Source organism: Ixodes scapularis, unplaced genomic scaffold (genome assembly GCF_016920785.2).
Source record: "Ixodes scapularis isolate PalLabHiFi unplaced genomic scaffold, ASM1692078v2 PGA_scaffold4__175_contigs__length_147842914, whole genome shotgun sequence".
In the NCBI taxonomy this organism is placed as follows: domain Eukaryota; kingdom Metazoa; phylum Arthropoda; class Arachnida; order Ixodida; family Ixodidae; genus Ixodes; species Ixodes scapularis.
Window position 1 is genome coordinate 116,348,477 of NW_024609879.1, and position 17,390 is coordinate 116,365,866.

Genomic DNA, 17,390 nt, shown 5'->3' on the forward strand with positions numbered 1-17,390 from the left:
ATACCCTGCTAAATTTAGTGTAATAATTCCCTGCTAAACTTAGCGGAAAAAATTCCCCCTAAATTTGGCGGAAAAATTTCCTCGCTCGGAAGAATTTCCCGCTAAATGGGAGGGGAGCAGGAGAGGAGGGTGCGGATGAAGAAGAGGGGCATACCTACCCTCTCCGTACCGTCCCCTCCTCCTTCTTAAGAGCTGCGCTCTGATTCAACGTTACAGGGCATTGTAAATGTCTTTGATTTTTTCTACATTTGTCTGTAATTTTTCTTAAATTTATAAAAGAATTCAGGTTTTTTTAATATCAGTCAACTTTCGACTTCAAGGGATGGAATTCTAGTTCTTTGTTTGCGACTATAGTCGGGAACAGAACTTTAACAAAGGCCATCTTGGCGGCCCGACAGGTAGTTTAATGCGAATTTTTTTCACTTGCTTGCTTTAATTTATCTGCAGATTATTCCAGGGTTAGAGAGAAATAACCTGAAAATCTTGTGAAATATAAATTGTGGCAAACATGACAAAAACAGTGAAAATACTGACACCGAAAGACACACATCAAAATAAATCTCGATAGGTATCAAAAACTCGTTTGAAAAACAGAAAAAGTACTTTGAAGTACAAACAGAATAGCCCATTTTTGCGGGGCAGGAACACATACGCTGCAATTCAGTGTTACGTATCAAAAGCACATTGTTGTGCATGTTTGGCTGCATTGTATAAAACAAAATATAATCTAGAATGCAAAATTTTGTTTTTAGGACAGCAACGAGCTCTCACTGCAAGACGTAGCCTAAATTTTGAGGTTGATGTTTTTTGTCATGGATGAAATAAATGGCAGAATTGACATTTTGTATATTGCGAAGTAAGGAAGCATGGCTCGAGCCTTTCAATTTGACATATCTTAATCTTCGGTAACACGATCTTAGGGACCTCTATATCAGTTTTGTACCTTCCCCAATAACCTCGAGAGGTCACAGTGATTATGTCCAAACCGGGAGCATCCTTAAGCTTACAATGTAACCGTAGGATGGGCGCGCCCACAAGGCCTTCAACTTTTGAAATATACAAGAATAATAGACCACCTGAACTTCCGAAAAAAAAAAAAAAACTTTTGTTAAGGTCTGCAGTACAAAGAGGGGGTCATGTAGGTACAGTGTCCTGTGCCTTGCCAACCCCAGCGCGTCGCTATGATAAACATTGGCGGCATATAATTGTCTCCATATCACGTGGTCACTTGCTCTGGCTGCGAGTTGAGGGGGTGAACGCGGCTCGTTTTTCTTTACTTTTCTTTCTACGACTTCGGTTGAGTGTGGTGAAAAACGAACCGGCGTTTCACAGGTCATTAACGTCAGGGATCAGTTCTAAGCGGTATTCAACAATGCTCTTCGCTGCACACCTTTTTCTCTATTTGTTTCAATTTTGAATGGTGTGAAGAAACTACCACTCTCCTTAAGCAACACCACTTAGAATAATGAAAGCCTCCCCATTGCCTCGCCTCCCTTCGTAAAACGTCATCACAGTCGAATCGCGCTAAGTCGGATATTGGGCCCTAGTCGGATCTTCGACACGCTGATTGAACACGAGCCCCGGTCGAACACTGACGCAGCACTCGTGCCCAATCTCAAGCCTCGATTGATCTGACTACGATGCGGAGGCCTTCTGCTTATCTAGGTGGTGTTGCTTCGAGGCGCTTTGTTGAGTAAAACTCTCGATAGAATTCTTTACATTTGATTGTTATCAGCCGCCTGGGGCGTGCAAAAGCTGAGAACTCCGAGGAATTTTATGACACCCTCAGAAGCATAGCGCTAGGAGCTTATAAGACTTATAAGACGAACAACAATAAATTGAGCTAACGTCTGGATTGCTCAGGCGCCCGTTCTCAAATGCTTGCTTCTAAGCCATCAAAGGCCACCATTAGCATGTACAAACAAGATGAGACTAGCTGCCGAAGTGGCCTGGCTGAATTTCGTAAAGGGTATATAAGGTGTGTTCACTGGCGGCCATAGCTGTGTGCGCGAATACTGAGCGCGAGCTGATAAGGAGCATGCACGGTTCATTTGCATTCGACACTGTCAAGATTGTCGGTCTTAGCAGGCTGTTGATGTGAGCTCGTTCTGAGCATGCGCTCTAAACATCGCCCTCAAATATGGCGCCCAGTGGATTTGTTGCGTACATGATTTTATTGCTCACCGGTTTTCCGTGTGTTTTACGTCTTACAGTATTCAGAGTCAAGAAAATTTCCTTTGTCACACCCTGTAGCACCCAAGAATGAGTGCTCGACTGTCAATTCTGGGCTCAAGTTTCAACTTCTCCGCGAAATTAGTCTACACATTATTGTCACAAGTTATTCATTTCTCTTCTAAATCTCAACAATTTGCGAATGTACGTACTTTTGCCCGATTTAGAGAATCCAATCATCGTGATTGACGTCGGCGTTTGGAAACGAAATTTGTCCAGGCTCGAAGACGTGTACGATAAATGCTCACACGCGTCGCAACAGTGCGGTTTATAGCCATGCGGCGAACGTATACCCAAATCACAGTGTTCACTCAACGAAGGATAACCGATAAAAAGAAAAAGCGGATGCTCCCCAAGCTCGGAGCTGACCGCGCGATACAACCTAACAGGAACTAGTCTAGACATGTTTGCACGTGACTCGAGAGCTCGGAATGTGATTTTTTTTTATATACAAATTAAATACGCTGTGTTGACGCGTCGCTCGTTCGCTTTTGGGTTTCAGTCTCGTGTTTTTTTCTTTTCTTTTCATATATAATGACGAACGTGTTGATTCACGGCGAGTCGTCATTTCGCAATCCGCTTAATATAAATGTCGAGGGTTCATCCGCGCTTGTCTCTGCTTCACTGCTGTCTCTCCGCGGAAGACTGAGGTAATGTGAGAAAAAGGCTTCGCAGGTCCGCCTGTGTACTAACGTGATTATTCTGCAGACCTGTCATCTCACCTCGAGCCGTCGGCGCCGCCCTCTCCGCGGTCAATCCAAAATGGACGGGATCCTGTCGTGTGCGCTGAAACAGTCGAAAGTAAGACTGCAGCTAATTGACGATTCTGACACCTATCTCATGATAGAACAGGGTATTCGAGGAAGGATTACCCAATGCACGACCCGCCATGCTGTCGCAAATGTTCCGGGAACGGATACGTTTAACCCGCTGCACGAACCGTCTCAGATTTTGGACTTGGACGTCAACGGTCTGTATGCGGCGACAATGAGAGAAGCCCTGCCAGTGTCGGACTTTGAGTGGATGACGAAAGACGAGATTGCCTGCCTGAAAATTGATGACGTTCCAGATGACGCTCCGACGGGTTACATTCTGGAGGTAGACCTCAGGTATCCTCCTGACTTGCATGATACTCATTCTGGCTTTCCCTTGGCCCCGGTGAAGCAAAGCGTTCCCTACGATTGGTTATCCGACTATCAAAAAAGTCTGATTGACAAGTTTGAAATGCCCAAAGAGGAATCCACTACGAAGCTGTTGCTCACACTTCACGACAAAACAAAATATGTTTTGCACTACCGGATTTTGAAACTTACATCCAGTTAGAACTAGAAGTCACCGAAATTCACCGAGTCCTAAAATTCTCACAGCGAGCGTTCTTGAAGGAGTTTATCGATTTTAACCACCAGCTGAGACAGCAAGCAACCAACTCCTTCCAGAAGAATCTTTCCACACTGTTCATGAACAGCATATATGGCAAGACGATCGAGAATGCACGTAAACATGGACACATTAAACTATGTGTTAAAGAGGACGACATACTGAAAAATGCTTCAGAAACCGAACCTGACACAGTTTCGAGCACTTAGCTCGCAGGTCATAATTTTCCAGTTTGCTCCGAAAGTGATCAAACTCAAGCAACCACTCTACGCAGGGTTCTCGATTCTTGAGATATCAAAAATAGTAATGTACGACTTTTTTTGTAATCAACTTTGTCGTGCGATCCCCTCAGCGAGGGCTCTTTACTGCGACATGGATTCCTTCTTCCTACACCTTCAGGGATCAGACGTAGACGACAAACTCCTGCAACTCCGAGACGCATGCTTGGATACATCTGGATATCCAGAGAGTCACAAACTCTTTTAAACCGAAAACAAAATGAAGCTCGGCGTGTTAAGAAACGAATATCCGACCACTCACTTGGTGGCTTTTTGTTGCTTGAAACCAAAGCTATACAGCTTCAAAACAAGCAGCAACACGTGTTGCGTAAGAGCCAAGGGAGTAAAGAAATCCGAGTCTCGCAAGTTGACGTACGAACTGTACAAGCACGCTCTAGAGACGGAAACTTTGCACAGAGTGACGCAGCATTTGATTGCTCGAAAACTTAACGAGAACAAAAGCATCGCGGTCGAAAAGATTGCTCTGAACCCGTTCGACAACAAGCGATACATTTGCAGCGATGGGATTACGACGCTTCCTTTTGGCCATAAGAGCGTTTTAGGAAGCGAGCGATCAGCCTCCTCATCCACGTCCTGACCTTGTAAATATTTTTTGCATTGCTATTCGACAACTTTTTTTTTTTCGCGTTATTGCTTGTGTTGCATATTTTTGTGCAAAGTGTTTCCAGTGGTTTCTTTGTCGCGTAGAGTAAATTTAAAAGCCACATTTGTATTTATATGTGTGCGTGTGTTTTTTGTTTTTCTTCTTTTTTTTAGAGCGAATGAAAATAAAAAAAAGTGAAACACCATATCTGTCTCGTCTTTGGTCCGTATGGATGCGACCATGCTCCGGTTCATATCTCACGTTGCTCGGTACAGCAGACAGCTAAAATTAGCGAGAGATGACGTGAGCGCGAGAGTTGTCGACATCTACAAAGCTGCCGGTAACATTATCGAGAGATATCGCGTGATAATGGTAAAAGTTCACGCCAGCCAAGGGATTCAGGTGCGCGCCATCTACAAACGGATTCGGCAAGTCAGACGCATTGCGCACGCGCGAAAATACGGATGAACACACCTTAGGAGCGCGCACAATTTAACTTTTTAGCAACAGATGGCGCAAGGTCAGACCCACGCTGCAAGATGTCGCTCATGCCCTAACAACAAAGACGTTTAGCAAAAAAGACGTGCGCCATCTATGAACCGAGATGTCAACTCATACGCCTAAAGCCCGGATTTAAACTGTGCACGCGCGAAATCGAGAATATGAGATGCGATCTCCACTTAGCGCGCCCTCAATCGGATGAAACACGAACCCTGTGTAACATCACGTGAGCGCCCTCTGTCGGACGCAACTCGAACCCTGTGTGAGATCACGTGGTTAGAATCACGTGATGGGATCCGTGCTGATGACATCCCACGTGACCGTCATGTGACCGCAGCGCAGTGCCCTCTGTCGGATGCAACACCAACCCTGATGACATCACGTGAGCGCCCTCTGTCGGACACAACTCGAACCCGGGGAAAATCACGTGGTTAACATCACATGATAGGAGCCGTGGTGACGAACCAAGACGATCAACGTCACACGACCATGGACACATGACCTGCGATAACGACGCATCCTGTTGTTTTAACCGCATTACAAAATTCAAGTAGCGCGCGGGGAATCACGTGATCTGAATTGCACACACGGACAACTACGAAGAGTTAAGCCCTCTACGAGGCAGTGTGCTCGTAGCTCAGGGGGTAGAGTGTTGGACCTCTGAGCTGAAGGTAGAGAGCGGTCAAGTCCCAGTCGGCCGCGGAGCCTTTCTTATCGAATGAAAGGGGCATTTACCGCGCAGCGATTCGAATAATGTCACGTGACCATCATGTGACCGCGGCGCAGCGCCCTCTATCGGATGAAACACGAACCCTGTGTGACATCACGTGAGCGCCCTCTGTCGGACGCAACTCGAACCCTGTGTGAGATCACGTGGTTAGAATCACGTGATGGGATCCGTGCTGATGACATCCCACGTTACCGTCATGTGACCGCAGCGCGGCGCCCTCTGTCGGATGCAACACCAACCCTGATGACATCACGTGAACGCCCTCTGTCGGACACAACTCAAAGCCGGGGAAAATCACGTGGTTAACATCCCGTGCACGTGCGCAATACCAGGAGGCACGTGCGTAATACCAGGTGTTGTTAACTCCTGGTATTACGTACGAGGCACGTGCCGCGTACGTCACCAGAGGGCGGGACCTCGATGAGCTCCGATTGGTCAATGGGATGGGAGAGAAAGGGCCCCGCCCCACTGCGCTGTGATTGGTTGGATTGGATTTGGCCCCGCCCTCCTGGGAGAGGGCGTGGAAACGGGGCGCTGGCATGGGAATGTGATGTCATGGTCATGTGGGAGGATGATACAGGATGAAACCAAGGCATGTGCCGAGTACGTGCGCGGAATTTGTTTACTTCCGTGTACGTGACCAGATTTTGTTTACTTCCGGCTCAATCGTGTATCGTAATACACTACTGTAGTGAGTGCCCGTGGTGAATTTCCGTGATCGGCTTTGAAAAGAATACACCCAAGATGTTGCGTGAAGAGCTGGCTCACATGTCCTGCGTCCGAAAAAAAGTGGCATTGTGCTACAGAGTTTCCGAAAGATCAACGGGATCGGGACCAATGGCTGGCTGCAATTCCTGTAGAACATTTACGGGCACCTCGGAAAGCGGACGCTACCTGATTTATATGTCACTTGCATTTTGTGGAAAGTGATTACATTGAGTTCGCAGGTGTCAAAAAGGAAATCCCCTACCATTTAATTCAGCGACGTGTCGTTCACAATATGTTTTTTTCTTCAGTGATAATTGTAAAAAAAAAGAAAAAAGTAGACATAGAAAAATGTTTGAATAAAAAAAAAGGAAGTTTCACGGGGAGTCGAACCCGGTCCTACCGCGTGTGAAGCGGACGTCTTTCCCACTGAGCTAATCGAACATCTCTTTTTTGGCGAATCTCTTTCCTTAGTAATATTTCAGCCGGTCGGTAGACTAAAAAGTTGGAAAGTTTGCTGCCGATTTTCTTCCAGCAAAAGCGCTCCCGGGCCGAAATCGGGAAGCACCACGCATTGGCGACATTCGCACCTAGTAAAGAAATCGTACGCGTGCATATTCAAGTCGAAGTAGACACGTGGTGCTTCACGTTTGCGCGAGCGATGTGTTTAGCCACGAGATGGGAGCGACGGCTCGGCGACGTCTTCATGCAAATCGGCTTGGTGGTCGGGCGTGTCGTACGGGATGAATACCAATTGTTTTAATCAGTCCCAAATTTCTCTTTAAAAGGGAGACAGAATTCGCCGGTGCCGCGAACGACTGAAATAGAAGTCCCACGCCCGTCGTCCGCTGCCATCGCCGTCCCCGCGAGTCCTACGATACGCGAAAGAACGCACTCACAGAATGCTTCCGGTTGTCTGTGGAACTTTTTTTTTCAATCATCGTATTTGCAGCTTTTTAGAAGCCACAAAAAAATGGGCTTCATATTTTTTTTCTATTTTTAATATTGAGTGTGTTCCTTCAGTGACCAACGACTTGATTAAATTTGGTGGTCGCATCGATACCTTAGAAAACGGCCCGTGACCACGGAAAAGAGAGTGAGCGAGACTCGAACCGGCCAGTTCTTGATCGGCGGTTTTCGGGCGAAAAGAAACCGAATTTCGAGTCGCAAATTGTGTTCTGGGTAGTTGGTCTCTCATATGTCATATACTACTAAAAACCTCGGCCAGCATAAACACCCTGTCAGTGTCCCTTTAAAGAGACTTCTTATCAGTTTCTTATAACTTCTTATATAATCGTATATGGTTCTTATATGGCTATTGTATGCACTTATATTTGGTCATATGCGTTTATTGAAAAAAGCAATTTCGTATACATATAAGTTTGTTTTTTTGCTAGGGTGGTGCTTTCAGGCTTGAAGTTACACGCCAGCTGCCAATGACGTCTATGTTGCCTTTCCATTGGTTTTGCCGCGCCCTTCCCTTTCCCGTTTTCGAAATCGGAAAATGCAGCGGAAGCCTTGAGCGACTGACTGATCGCCAACGGCCAACCGAGAGCGTGATATCCGTACCCACGTGATAAACATACCCTAAACCTCAGTAAAAAGAAAAAAAAGAAAAAAAAAGAATTTTAACAAGAAAACAAAAACAAAAAAAAAAACACTTTTGTTTTTGTTTTTTATTAAGAGAGAAGAAAAAAATAAAAACGGTCGGAAGCGGAGAGCCACATTTCGTATGGCGGATCAGTGTCGCTTTACCTGTTCTTGAAGAGTCCTCTTCCAACAGCCCTTGACGCGTTCGACCTGTGCAGTGGAGACAAAGGCTACCATTGTCTCCCTGCACTCGTCGAAAACGTACGAATGCAAAAGCCACACGTTAGATGCCGGCATTCCGCGTTCTAACGCGACGATCGACGAGTGCAGTGAAGACAAAGGTTGCTAGCTTTAGGTCTACCCACCAATCATTCCAACCAGAGCTCGGCTTTCTAAAGTCCCCGCGCGTTCTAGTCTCCTCATTTCCCTCAGTTTCCCGGCCCCTTGTGGAATACATGTCTATTGACGCTTGAAGTGATACCAGAAAAAATAATAGGACGACACATCTGCTAGCAAAAGTGAGTCAAACTGTACTGAGCGCGCATTCGGAAGGTCTCATTTGAAGCGCCGTTTCACCCCACACTTATGCTGGAAGAGCTAACGTCGTGTTCTCAAACTTTGGCCTTCTACTCCCAAACGCTCGCGTCCCATTCTCAGGGAGTTTGAGGTCATTGCGATGAATAATTTACGCGGGCCGAGAAACGCGGTTCTCCTTTCTCGGGAACGCCCCACAAAGAAAACGACGAGTGGATCGAGTGAGTACATTGCGAGGAATTAGTCCGTTGCAGTGAAAAGATTGGAAGCAGTTTGTTACGAAACATTTTTTGCCTTAACAAGTATGTCAGGTACTTACATTTTCTTTCTTTTTTTCCCACCGATGATGTTGCTTCCTTACATGTCCGAAGTCTGCCTCTTGATGCTCCCAAGTCGAGTGAAGCTGCGAGGAAATGGGCTATTTGTGGCGAACGTTAAAACTTTAGCGGAAAAGGCGTGATGAAAGGAGAACAAGAGGGAAAGAAAAAAAAATTAAAAATCGATGTCTCAATTAAATATAAAAAAAAAAGAAAAACCTGTTCTTCTGGGGGAAAATAGAGTGAACTGGATCGACTCTTGTTTCAAAGGAAAAGAACAAATACAACTGCGTTTTTGTTCGAGTTAGGCACGTGTACAGACCAAGGACTGGTTGGGTCGATGAAGGCTAGGAATTTTAATTTTACAGTGTGATAGCTTGATCCAACAAGCCCACGTCCCTCACAACCTGAATAATTATGGAAAGAAATTGATTGCGCAGGCGATCTGGTGATAGTTAATCATGATGGTTAAAACTTGAGTCTGTGGTGAGGGGAAAAAGTGGGAAACTTTGAAGTCGTAGAAAAAAGAACAGAAGACTTTTCAAAAGCAGCTAAATAGTCTTTCTTTGCTCATCTAGAGCTACTTTTTGATTTGATACCAACCACTTCCCTTGACTTCATTTACCGATCTTTCAGCATCTGCTATCTCGCTTGCGAGTGATTTTCAACTTTCCTTTGATTTATGTGCCAATCATTCAGCCAACGTTTTTTATTTCTTGCGTGTGACAATAACCACTTTTGTTTGGCTTTATCTAAGAATCGTCTTGCCTCTGCTTTATTCATCGCGTGTGATATTAAACACTTTCTTGGGCTTTATCTTACAATTCTTCAATTCCTGCTTTATCCCTTGCGTGTAATATTCAACAAATTCCTTGGGCTTATTCACAAAACGTTTATTATGTATGATTTCTACCCTGTGCATGACATATAACACGTTCGTTGTCTTTACCAATATTTTATACTCTATTTTGTCGCCTGCGATATTTGCGCTTTCCCTAGCTTTATCCACCAATCTTTCAACTTCACCATTTTCGCATTTTATTTAACACTTCCCATGTTTTCATCTGTCAATCTTTAAACCTGTGGTTGTCACTTGCGCATGACATCTTAGTGTTGCGATTGACAAATGTAAGTACTTCAAATCACCAACCTGTGTCCCAAGTCGTATGGATCGTTCGAGGAAGATAAAACAAAATTATGTCGAGCAGGTTGTAATAGATATTCAATTTTTACCAAAAAAATTAGTCAGTGAAACGAGTTGCCTGAGGCCGATTTTTGGCATAATGACCTGTGACCATTTTTTTTAAAAAAAAGGTCGTCTCGATTTTTTAATTATGTTTTTTACACGCACTTTTTATGCGTGTTTTTATTTAACAGCCTTGCTACATATAGCATTACTATAACATTATTTTTTTTTCTTGAGAGCTGCACCTGCTATAATTCTTTCCCCCTTAAATTTATACCTATCAGTCTTCAAACCTCTGTGGTTGTTTTTTTATTGTACATGATAATTAACATTTTCTTGGCACTATCTCTTGAATTTACCTTACTTTCAACTACTTTGAAATATTCAAATTTCGTTCGGAAATGAGTCAAGCATGGCGGACAATAACCGTAAATGATAACCGCCTGTTTGGATTTTGAACGACTGGCTATATTTTTCGTTCGAAACGGTGCACTCGAACAAGCGCTCGAAGAGAAGCGAACGGAGAGCGCGATGCGTCATGGGATACCCGGCGCAAACAAAAACAGAAAGAAAAGATTTCCCGTGTTCGTAGACCGTTTCCGCAGCCCACTAAGCACCCGGATAGCGCTCCGTAATCCGCCACAAGACCTTGAACTATGCAGAGAAAGCTGGTGGCGCGCATGCGCAGCTGCGGCGTTTTCTTCGGGGATACCGTAGCGGAGGAGAAAAACGATCTACTAAAACTCCCTAATAGCGTGAGCGCGTTATAGACCCCTTTCGGAATTTTGGCAACACTAAAAAAAGTTTAGCTGGAATAGTAAAACATCTAGCAACATTGGGTGATCGCCGCCATTACGCAGGGTTCGACTAGTTCGGCCGGTTGGCGTGCAGCGTAGCCGCCGTACCGTTTTCAGCTATGGCTTGTGCGAGTGTTTTCCCAATCACCTGTTGGTGTAATGACCTATCGACACTGCCACACATAAGTGACAGAGAGGTGGAGACCTTCTACAGGAGTCGGTCAGGCACAGACCGGTGTATGGAGCGAAGAACTTCTTCGTCGAAGCTCACGTGGTCCCCGCATCGATAAGGGCTAACCACTCAAGGAAAAGGCAAGTTCTTTCTTGTTTTGTAGTAATTTTTTTTAGTAACATTCCATAATTTTAATACAGTTAATCATAGTGATCGCGCTTTTAGCGTGGCCACTCCGAACGACCCGGTACGCTGCCCCCGTCGTGAGCTTGTCGTTCGGTGACAGCCGAGAACTCGCTCGTTTCGTTTTTCGTACCCCTCCAATAAACTTACGACCGCGTATCAGTAACTGCAAAAGGTTCCTCACGAGTCACAACCTTGAGTGTTTAAGAAATCGCAATCGCGAATCGTACAGAACAGCAGAAAAGGTTGTAGGGGTGGGTGGCAGGCAGCATTTTAAATTCCTTCCTCGGTAGCCTTTTGACGACTAAGAAGTTAAGCGGGTTGTGGCATTTCTCACAATGCTACAGAGTAGACTTTCCAGAACCACTGATGTATTGGGTTTATTTCACGGCGTTTGTAAACGTACCACGTTTGTTTGAACCCACTAGAAATGTGACATTGCAAAAAAAAAAAAAAAGAAATGTGGTGAAATTGGTTTTTATTTGCAAAGAAAATATGTACAGCTGTTTAAAGTGTAAAACCGGTGTACAATTTTTTTTTTATCCCATTCAGTGCAGGAAGTTTTTTCATTAAGGGCTCCTGCTTCCGAAGCAAGAAGAAGACCCAGGATCCGTACACTGTGATGGCGGCAGTTGGGGTGCAAGGCTAGTTGTTGGAGGGCCATTGTGAATGCCCTGCAGGAGGTGTGGCATGTAATCATCTGATGGCCCTCCTTCGGACGGTCGCACTCCTGCAGTCAAAAGGCTTCAGCGAGGCACCAGCGGAGCTGAGCTGCACCGACCTGCCACAACAGTGGAGGGTCCCCCGAGGGCCCCACATCCAGGGTACCTCGATTCAGTCGGTGAACTGGAGAAGCGTGAGGGAGGGCGGGCTGGATACCCCGCTGACATCTCGTCTGTATGAGAGCAGGATCTCACCAAGAAGCCAGTGCCAGCAAAATGCCGCCAACAGGAGCTTTGCTGAAGCGCTCGCTACCATAGGCACCTGCACCGACTTCGGCAAGGCTTTGCTACTGGTGACGGACAGCACAGTGAAAGACACGAGGTTTGGCCCTGCACTGGCCAGATCACCGCTGTCCTACCAGCAACCCATCATCCCGCATGGACTTTCAGTTGTAACAAACATAGGGCAGCACAAAAGTTTCTCGTATGCTCCCCCGAAAGACTGTACATTCTTCTCGATCAGTGGATTGTGGGAGATCCCCATTCCCTTTCTGGGCAACGAGATTTTGGAGGTAAGCAGGCATGCCATCAGGGCAGAAGGCTGTATTCACACCTTGTAGTGCAGCCCTACCATCTACCATTGCTTAGAATGCACGGGAGCTATACGGATGCACATTTCTGGCTGCCATTTGGGTTTTCCACCTATTGTTTTCTATATTTTCTCTTGGAATGCATGTTACCAATAGCCATTGGGCTTCTTTTAAAGGGTTTTAAAGGGCCACGTTGCGCAACCAAGCTTTGCATCACATTCAAGCCCTACCGGCAGATGCAAGGGGACCTACTACTGAAAGAGAGGTCCAGGACAAACCCAGTTACCACTGTTCTATTTTTTAGTTCGGGGGATCCCCAGGGTGAAAATTACTGCTAAATTTGTCCAATTTGACTGCTCCTAAAGAAAGGGCACCTTTTTTGCCCACAGTGTGCAAAAAAGTAAGACCGGTAGCCGTAGCACGGTATTGTTGAGCCGTGAAGGGAGCGGGTAATGTTAACGGTCAGCGGTGATTGGAGAGGGGGACACATGGAAAGAAATGAGGCGAAGCTCTACATGCAAGGCGGCAGCTGCAAGTCAACGAGTTCAGGCAGAACATCCTTAACGTTTTCGGTTGGGTTCGACAAGTAGAAAGAATTTATATTGAAATCAAACGGGGTGAAAGTTTCTAAAATACCCCAACATTACGCGTAGCAACTGGACGCTGCCAAAGTGGAATTCCATATACACAAATTCATCTCTGTTACGTCACGGCGCGGTGGTGGCGCGACAGTCGCACTTCCGGATGGGGCTGTGGGCAGAAGTCCCCATGCCAGACCTGTATTCCTGCGTCGTTTTAAAAGGAACCAGACAAAAACCTGCCTTCTCGTCTGGGGCCGTACCAAAAGTGTTGAGAAAAGTCTGAAGGTCAGTTTTCACGTGCTCTGTTCGTCCGAGAATCTGGATATGTGCCGTGAAAAGGGAAAAGCAGACGCCGCCGAACAACGATTGCTTGGGCGGGAGCACTTTGGCTTGAATTCACGGATACTTGTGGTCATCAGATTTATTTGTTTTGTTCCAACATGAACGCCAGAAAACCGTCAAGTTGTGCGGATCACCTGCAGACTATGTTCAGTGCGTCTTCAAGTTCAAGCGGCCGCCTGATCGTTCGAACTGTCGTCTGCTCTTTCAAACGTTTCTGCTTGTCATCTGCTCTCCTAGACGACGCCGGCCATAGACCAAATATTGGCCCGGTACTTGCGATAAGAAGTAAGTGCAGGCCTCAAAAGAGTTAAATTTGAAGGTTGGTAAGCAGGCTCGATGTAAACGGTAGATACAAGGGGATGTTGATCATAGTTACCAGTGACCATCACTGACCTGTTATGCCTACTTCACTTGGTCCGATTCTGCTCATGGTTTTCAGTATCGACGTCAACCATCTCAGGTACGGTTCACGCTTTTGCAGCCCGAGCGGCATCGCGACTGAAAATTGCGAACGAAATCTCGACATGCGAATCAGGCTTTAGCGTACATACTGCGGTGTCCACACGGAATGAATCGCCACATGTCACATCATTCACGCAAAGTTTTGCGGTGTAATGAGCCTCGGTAATTTCACTGACGCCGCTAAAGATAGTCAGACATCGCCAGGAAGACGTAGAATCAACAATTCGAACGCGAAAAAGGGCAGGGGGATTCACATCAACGCCGACAACATTGCATTTCAATGGTTTGTTTATGGGCGACGGCGAGCTTCTTGCCCACACCCCCATAGCGCATGCACGGCGCCGGTGGCGTCCGCTAGGGGCGCTCTGGTTTGTTTTTAAACATGAGTTGGTGTATAATGCGACTAAAACTTTTTTCAAGTTTTTGGTACCAGACGGCGGGGAAAACGGTCATTTCACACAAGGGCTCTCCTCTCTTTCCTCTTTATGCAATCAATGGGAACTCCCGACTTCTCGCCTCACACCATGAGGGAACACGAATGGTTTTTCTATCCCCAGTGCGATTGCAAAAAACAACAAACGCTGACACCGAAATTCCTGCTAAGTGTCACCCAAAAAGCTATCGCTTTAAAACATGGCACATAAAAGCTCTCTGGTCTTTCTCATCAGTGTTATATTTTTTTTTTCTGTATATTTTAGGGCCTATGCTTAACACCGGAGGAAGCCAGGGACCTGGAAAGGAACACGAGGCAGCAGTCGAGGAGCCCAACATGGCGCAAAGAGCGCAAACTGCGTTTGACAGCTTCACATTTTGGTGCAGCTTTTGGAAAGGTCAAGTGGACTGAGAAGGGACTAGACGCTCTCACTGTCTCAAGAGACATCTCTAAGGTCCCTGCTGTGAGGTGAGGTGTTCAAAAACTTATGGTTGAGGGGACCTAAATTTACAGAGGAGCATTGACCTAATTCTTTCTAATTTTTTACTCTATTAGTTTTCCGGGTGATGACCTTATTGGTGACATGTGTGAACTGTAGGTGGCGCTTTCTTAGCTATCGTTTGTAGCATAGTCTGTCGATTGAGCTGCGCTTCGGACGCTTTGGGTTGCTTGACACATTTTGTCGCAGCACCGGTAGTGCATCAAACCCGCAAATCCCAATGCAGTGTCAAAGTGCCGAGATAGTGGTCTACCGTAAGCATTGTAGAGGTGACGCATAGGCCTTCAAAACAGCGGCAAGCGAGCCGTCAAAGTGGCGGAAGGCGAGGCTCTGGCGCATTAAAATCAGCTCAACAATCACTTAGTTGACCAGCGTGAATCCCATTCCCGAGTTGTTTATTTATCGAAGTGTTACTATTTCGGTTCGAAAATGTGACCTAGAATAGCTCGTTAATAAATGCTCCCTGTGATTGGGAAAGCGAAAAAAAATAACGAGTGCAAACAAAGGGCTTCACGTTCCGTCTCTAAGTCAATTTTCACTATTTTTGCGCTTTTCCGTTTGTACTATGATACCAATTAGCCCAATTATTCGTTGTGATGCCAAGCCGCATCTACCATCAGCCACAAGCCAAGCATTACCTTTTCTTTCCTATAAGTACACAGTCACAGTATTCCCCAGCACACAAGATGCTGTGTTAAAGGGGAATCGTAGTGAGGAAAATCTTTCTGTTTTGTGATATCTAGGCACAGACATGTAAGTGGGGTAACCTCTTTAGTTCGTCCCCTTAAAATGTTTTCAAAGGTTTTATTTGAACACGGTAAATTGAAGAATCATCCCCAGCGAGCATTATTTCGAAAATGATTTTCATTACCTTTCCTAATAAAATGTTTGTGCACTCCACGTGCTTGAGATCAGCTACATCTCGAAATAAAACAAATACTGAACTGGTGTTCGCAATGTCCTAGCGTGGTTTTTAATGCAGGGTATGCTTAATTCAGGAAATTGTCCAAACGGTAGAAGCAAAGGCAGGTCACTTCTCTGAATGCATGCCCTGCATAGTACAAACATGATGCGACTGATACCGTCCTTCCTTTTAGCACGATCCAGAGTTTGTGGTGGGTTGGTGTTTCACGCTAACGAGAGCAGCGCAAAACCGACAAAAGTGCAGGCGCTGTAAGCGTTACTTATGGCACTGCATGGCACAGCATGCCCATCCTCTAATACATGTCTTCTCCTTCAAGGAGAAGTCGTGATGTGGCAAATTCCTTTGGCGAGGTACTCGTTAGGGCTTGATTATTTGGGGAGGGGGGGGGGGGGGGGAAGGTGATGAAAGCTGTGCGGATATCCGCCAGCAACTGCCGAACCACACTTGCAGCTTCTTACATTAGACAGAAGCGTCAGTATCGGCAAGCTCTATGTATCCGAAACCGAGTGTGTGGCGCAACGTAACAGTGCTCGCACAAACAAGACAGAATGTCCTTATACATACAGGTGACAGCAAAATTTCTATCAACAGCAACGAAAAAACAAACTGAAGGAGACCAGGTGGCACAGAGCCGCCAAAAAAATAGCATTCAGAAAACGTCGACGCCGTCGCTTCCGCCGGAACGAACGCATTCCTCAAGCTTCAAGTGTGCTTTCAAGCTTTTTAAAAATGAAAATCAGCTAAGAACTGTTGTAATTCAGCGCCCACAGATGTCACGAAAATGGCAAGCTTTTATTTAAAAATTTAAGGCTCGTCAATCGTTACAGATACAAACTAGCATAGAGCCTTTCCGTACGATTGCTTCACTTGTCATGTGCTCTAATCCTTCCAACTATGCTACTGGAGCGTCCGCAGTCTGCACTATGCTGAAACCGTTATGTTTTGCGGACACTGTATCACCGTGTAAACCTCGGTGCCAATGTAACTTTCTACTTTGCAGACATGGCATTGTCAACGAGCCACTCGCCGCAAGGTGTTACGAGGATGTGCTCCGAGGGCTAGGCCACCAGGTCACAGTCAAGTCATGCGGGCTGTTCGTCGACCCTGAAACCCCATGGCTTGGGGCATCACCAGACAGAGTTGTGCACGACCCCGCGGAGGACCCCCCTCATGGGATTGTGGAAATTAAGTGCTCCCATTCCCTTTACAACAAAACTGTTGAAGAGCTTACCCATGCGGACTTCTGCTCCAAAGTAAGTGGAGATTGCACAAGGCTGAAGGACGATCATCCTTTTTATTATCAAGTCCTCGGACAAATGGCGCTGTCTGGGCTGCAGTGGGCAGACTTTGTTGTATATGGAAAAAGTTTCATCCTAATTGAAAGGATGGGGTTCAATGCAAAAGTATGGCAGAGTGTGAGTGAAAAGTTAGAAGATTTCTACTTTAATGAACTGCTGCCACACTTGGAGTGCAGACGATAGTTGCTGCGCTTTGAATTGCAGAGTAGAGTAAGCTGAACCATTTATTGCACTCACTTTTTTCTGAATTTTTTCTGGTTTGGAGTGAGGTCAATGTTACCCATATAAGTGGTTTGAAAAATCTTAAAACGATAAATAATCCCTCGAGAAGGGGACAGACGACAAACACAAAATCTTCAACAATAGTTAGGTGACTGGTGCGTGGATGAAAA

The 17,390-nt window shown here is 45.8% G+C and overlaps 1 protein-coding gene and 1 pseudogene across 1 annotated transcript; both read left to right on the forward strand.

Moving 5' to 3' along the window:
- Positions 1 to 3,175: 3,175 nt before the first annotated feature.
- On the forward strand, positions 3,176 to 4,095 carry LOC115320186 (annotated as a pseudogene).
- Positions 4,096 to 4,719: 624 nt separating this feature from the next.
- Positions 4,720 to 17,181, forward strand: LOC115331023. The gene is made up of 4 exons (XM_040223118.1): positions 4,720 to 4,919; positions 12,116 to 12,440; positions 14,542 to 14,744; positions 16,701 to 17,181. The coding sequence occupies exons 1-4, from the start codon at positions 4,720 to 4,722 to the stop codon at positions 17,179 to 17,181; spliced, it is 1,209 nt and encodes a 402-aa protein (XP_040079052.1).
- The last annotated feature ends 209 nt before the right edge of the window (positions 17,182 to 17,390 follow it).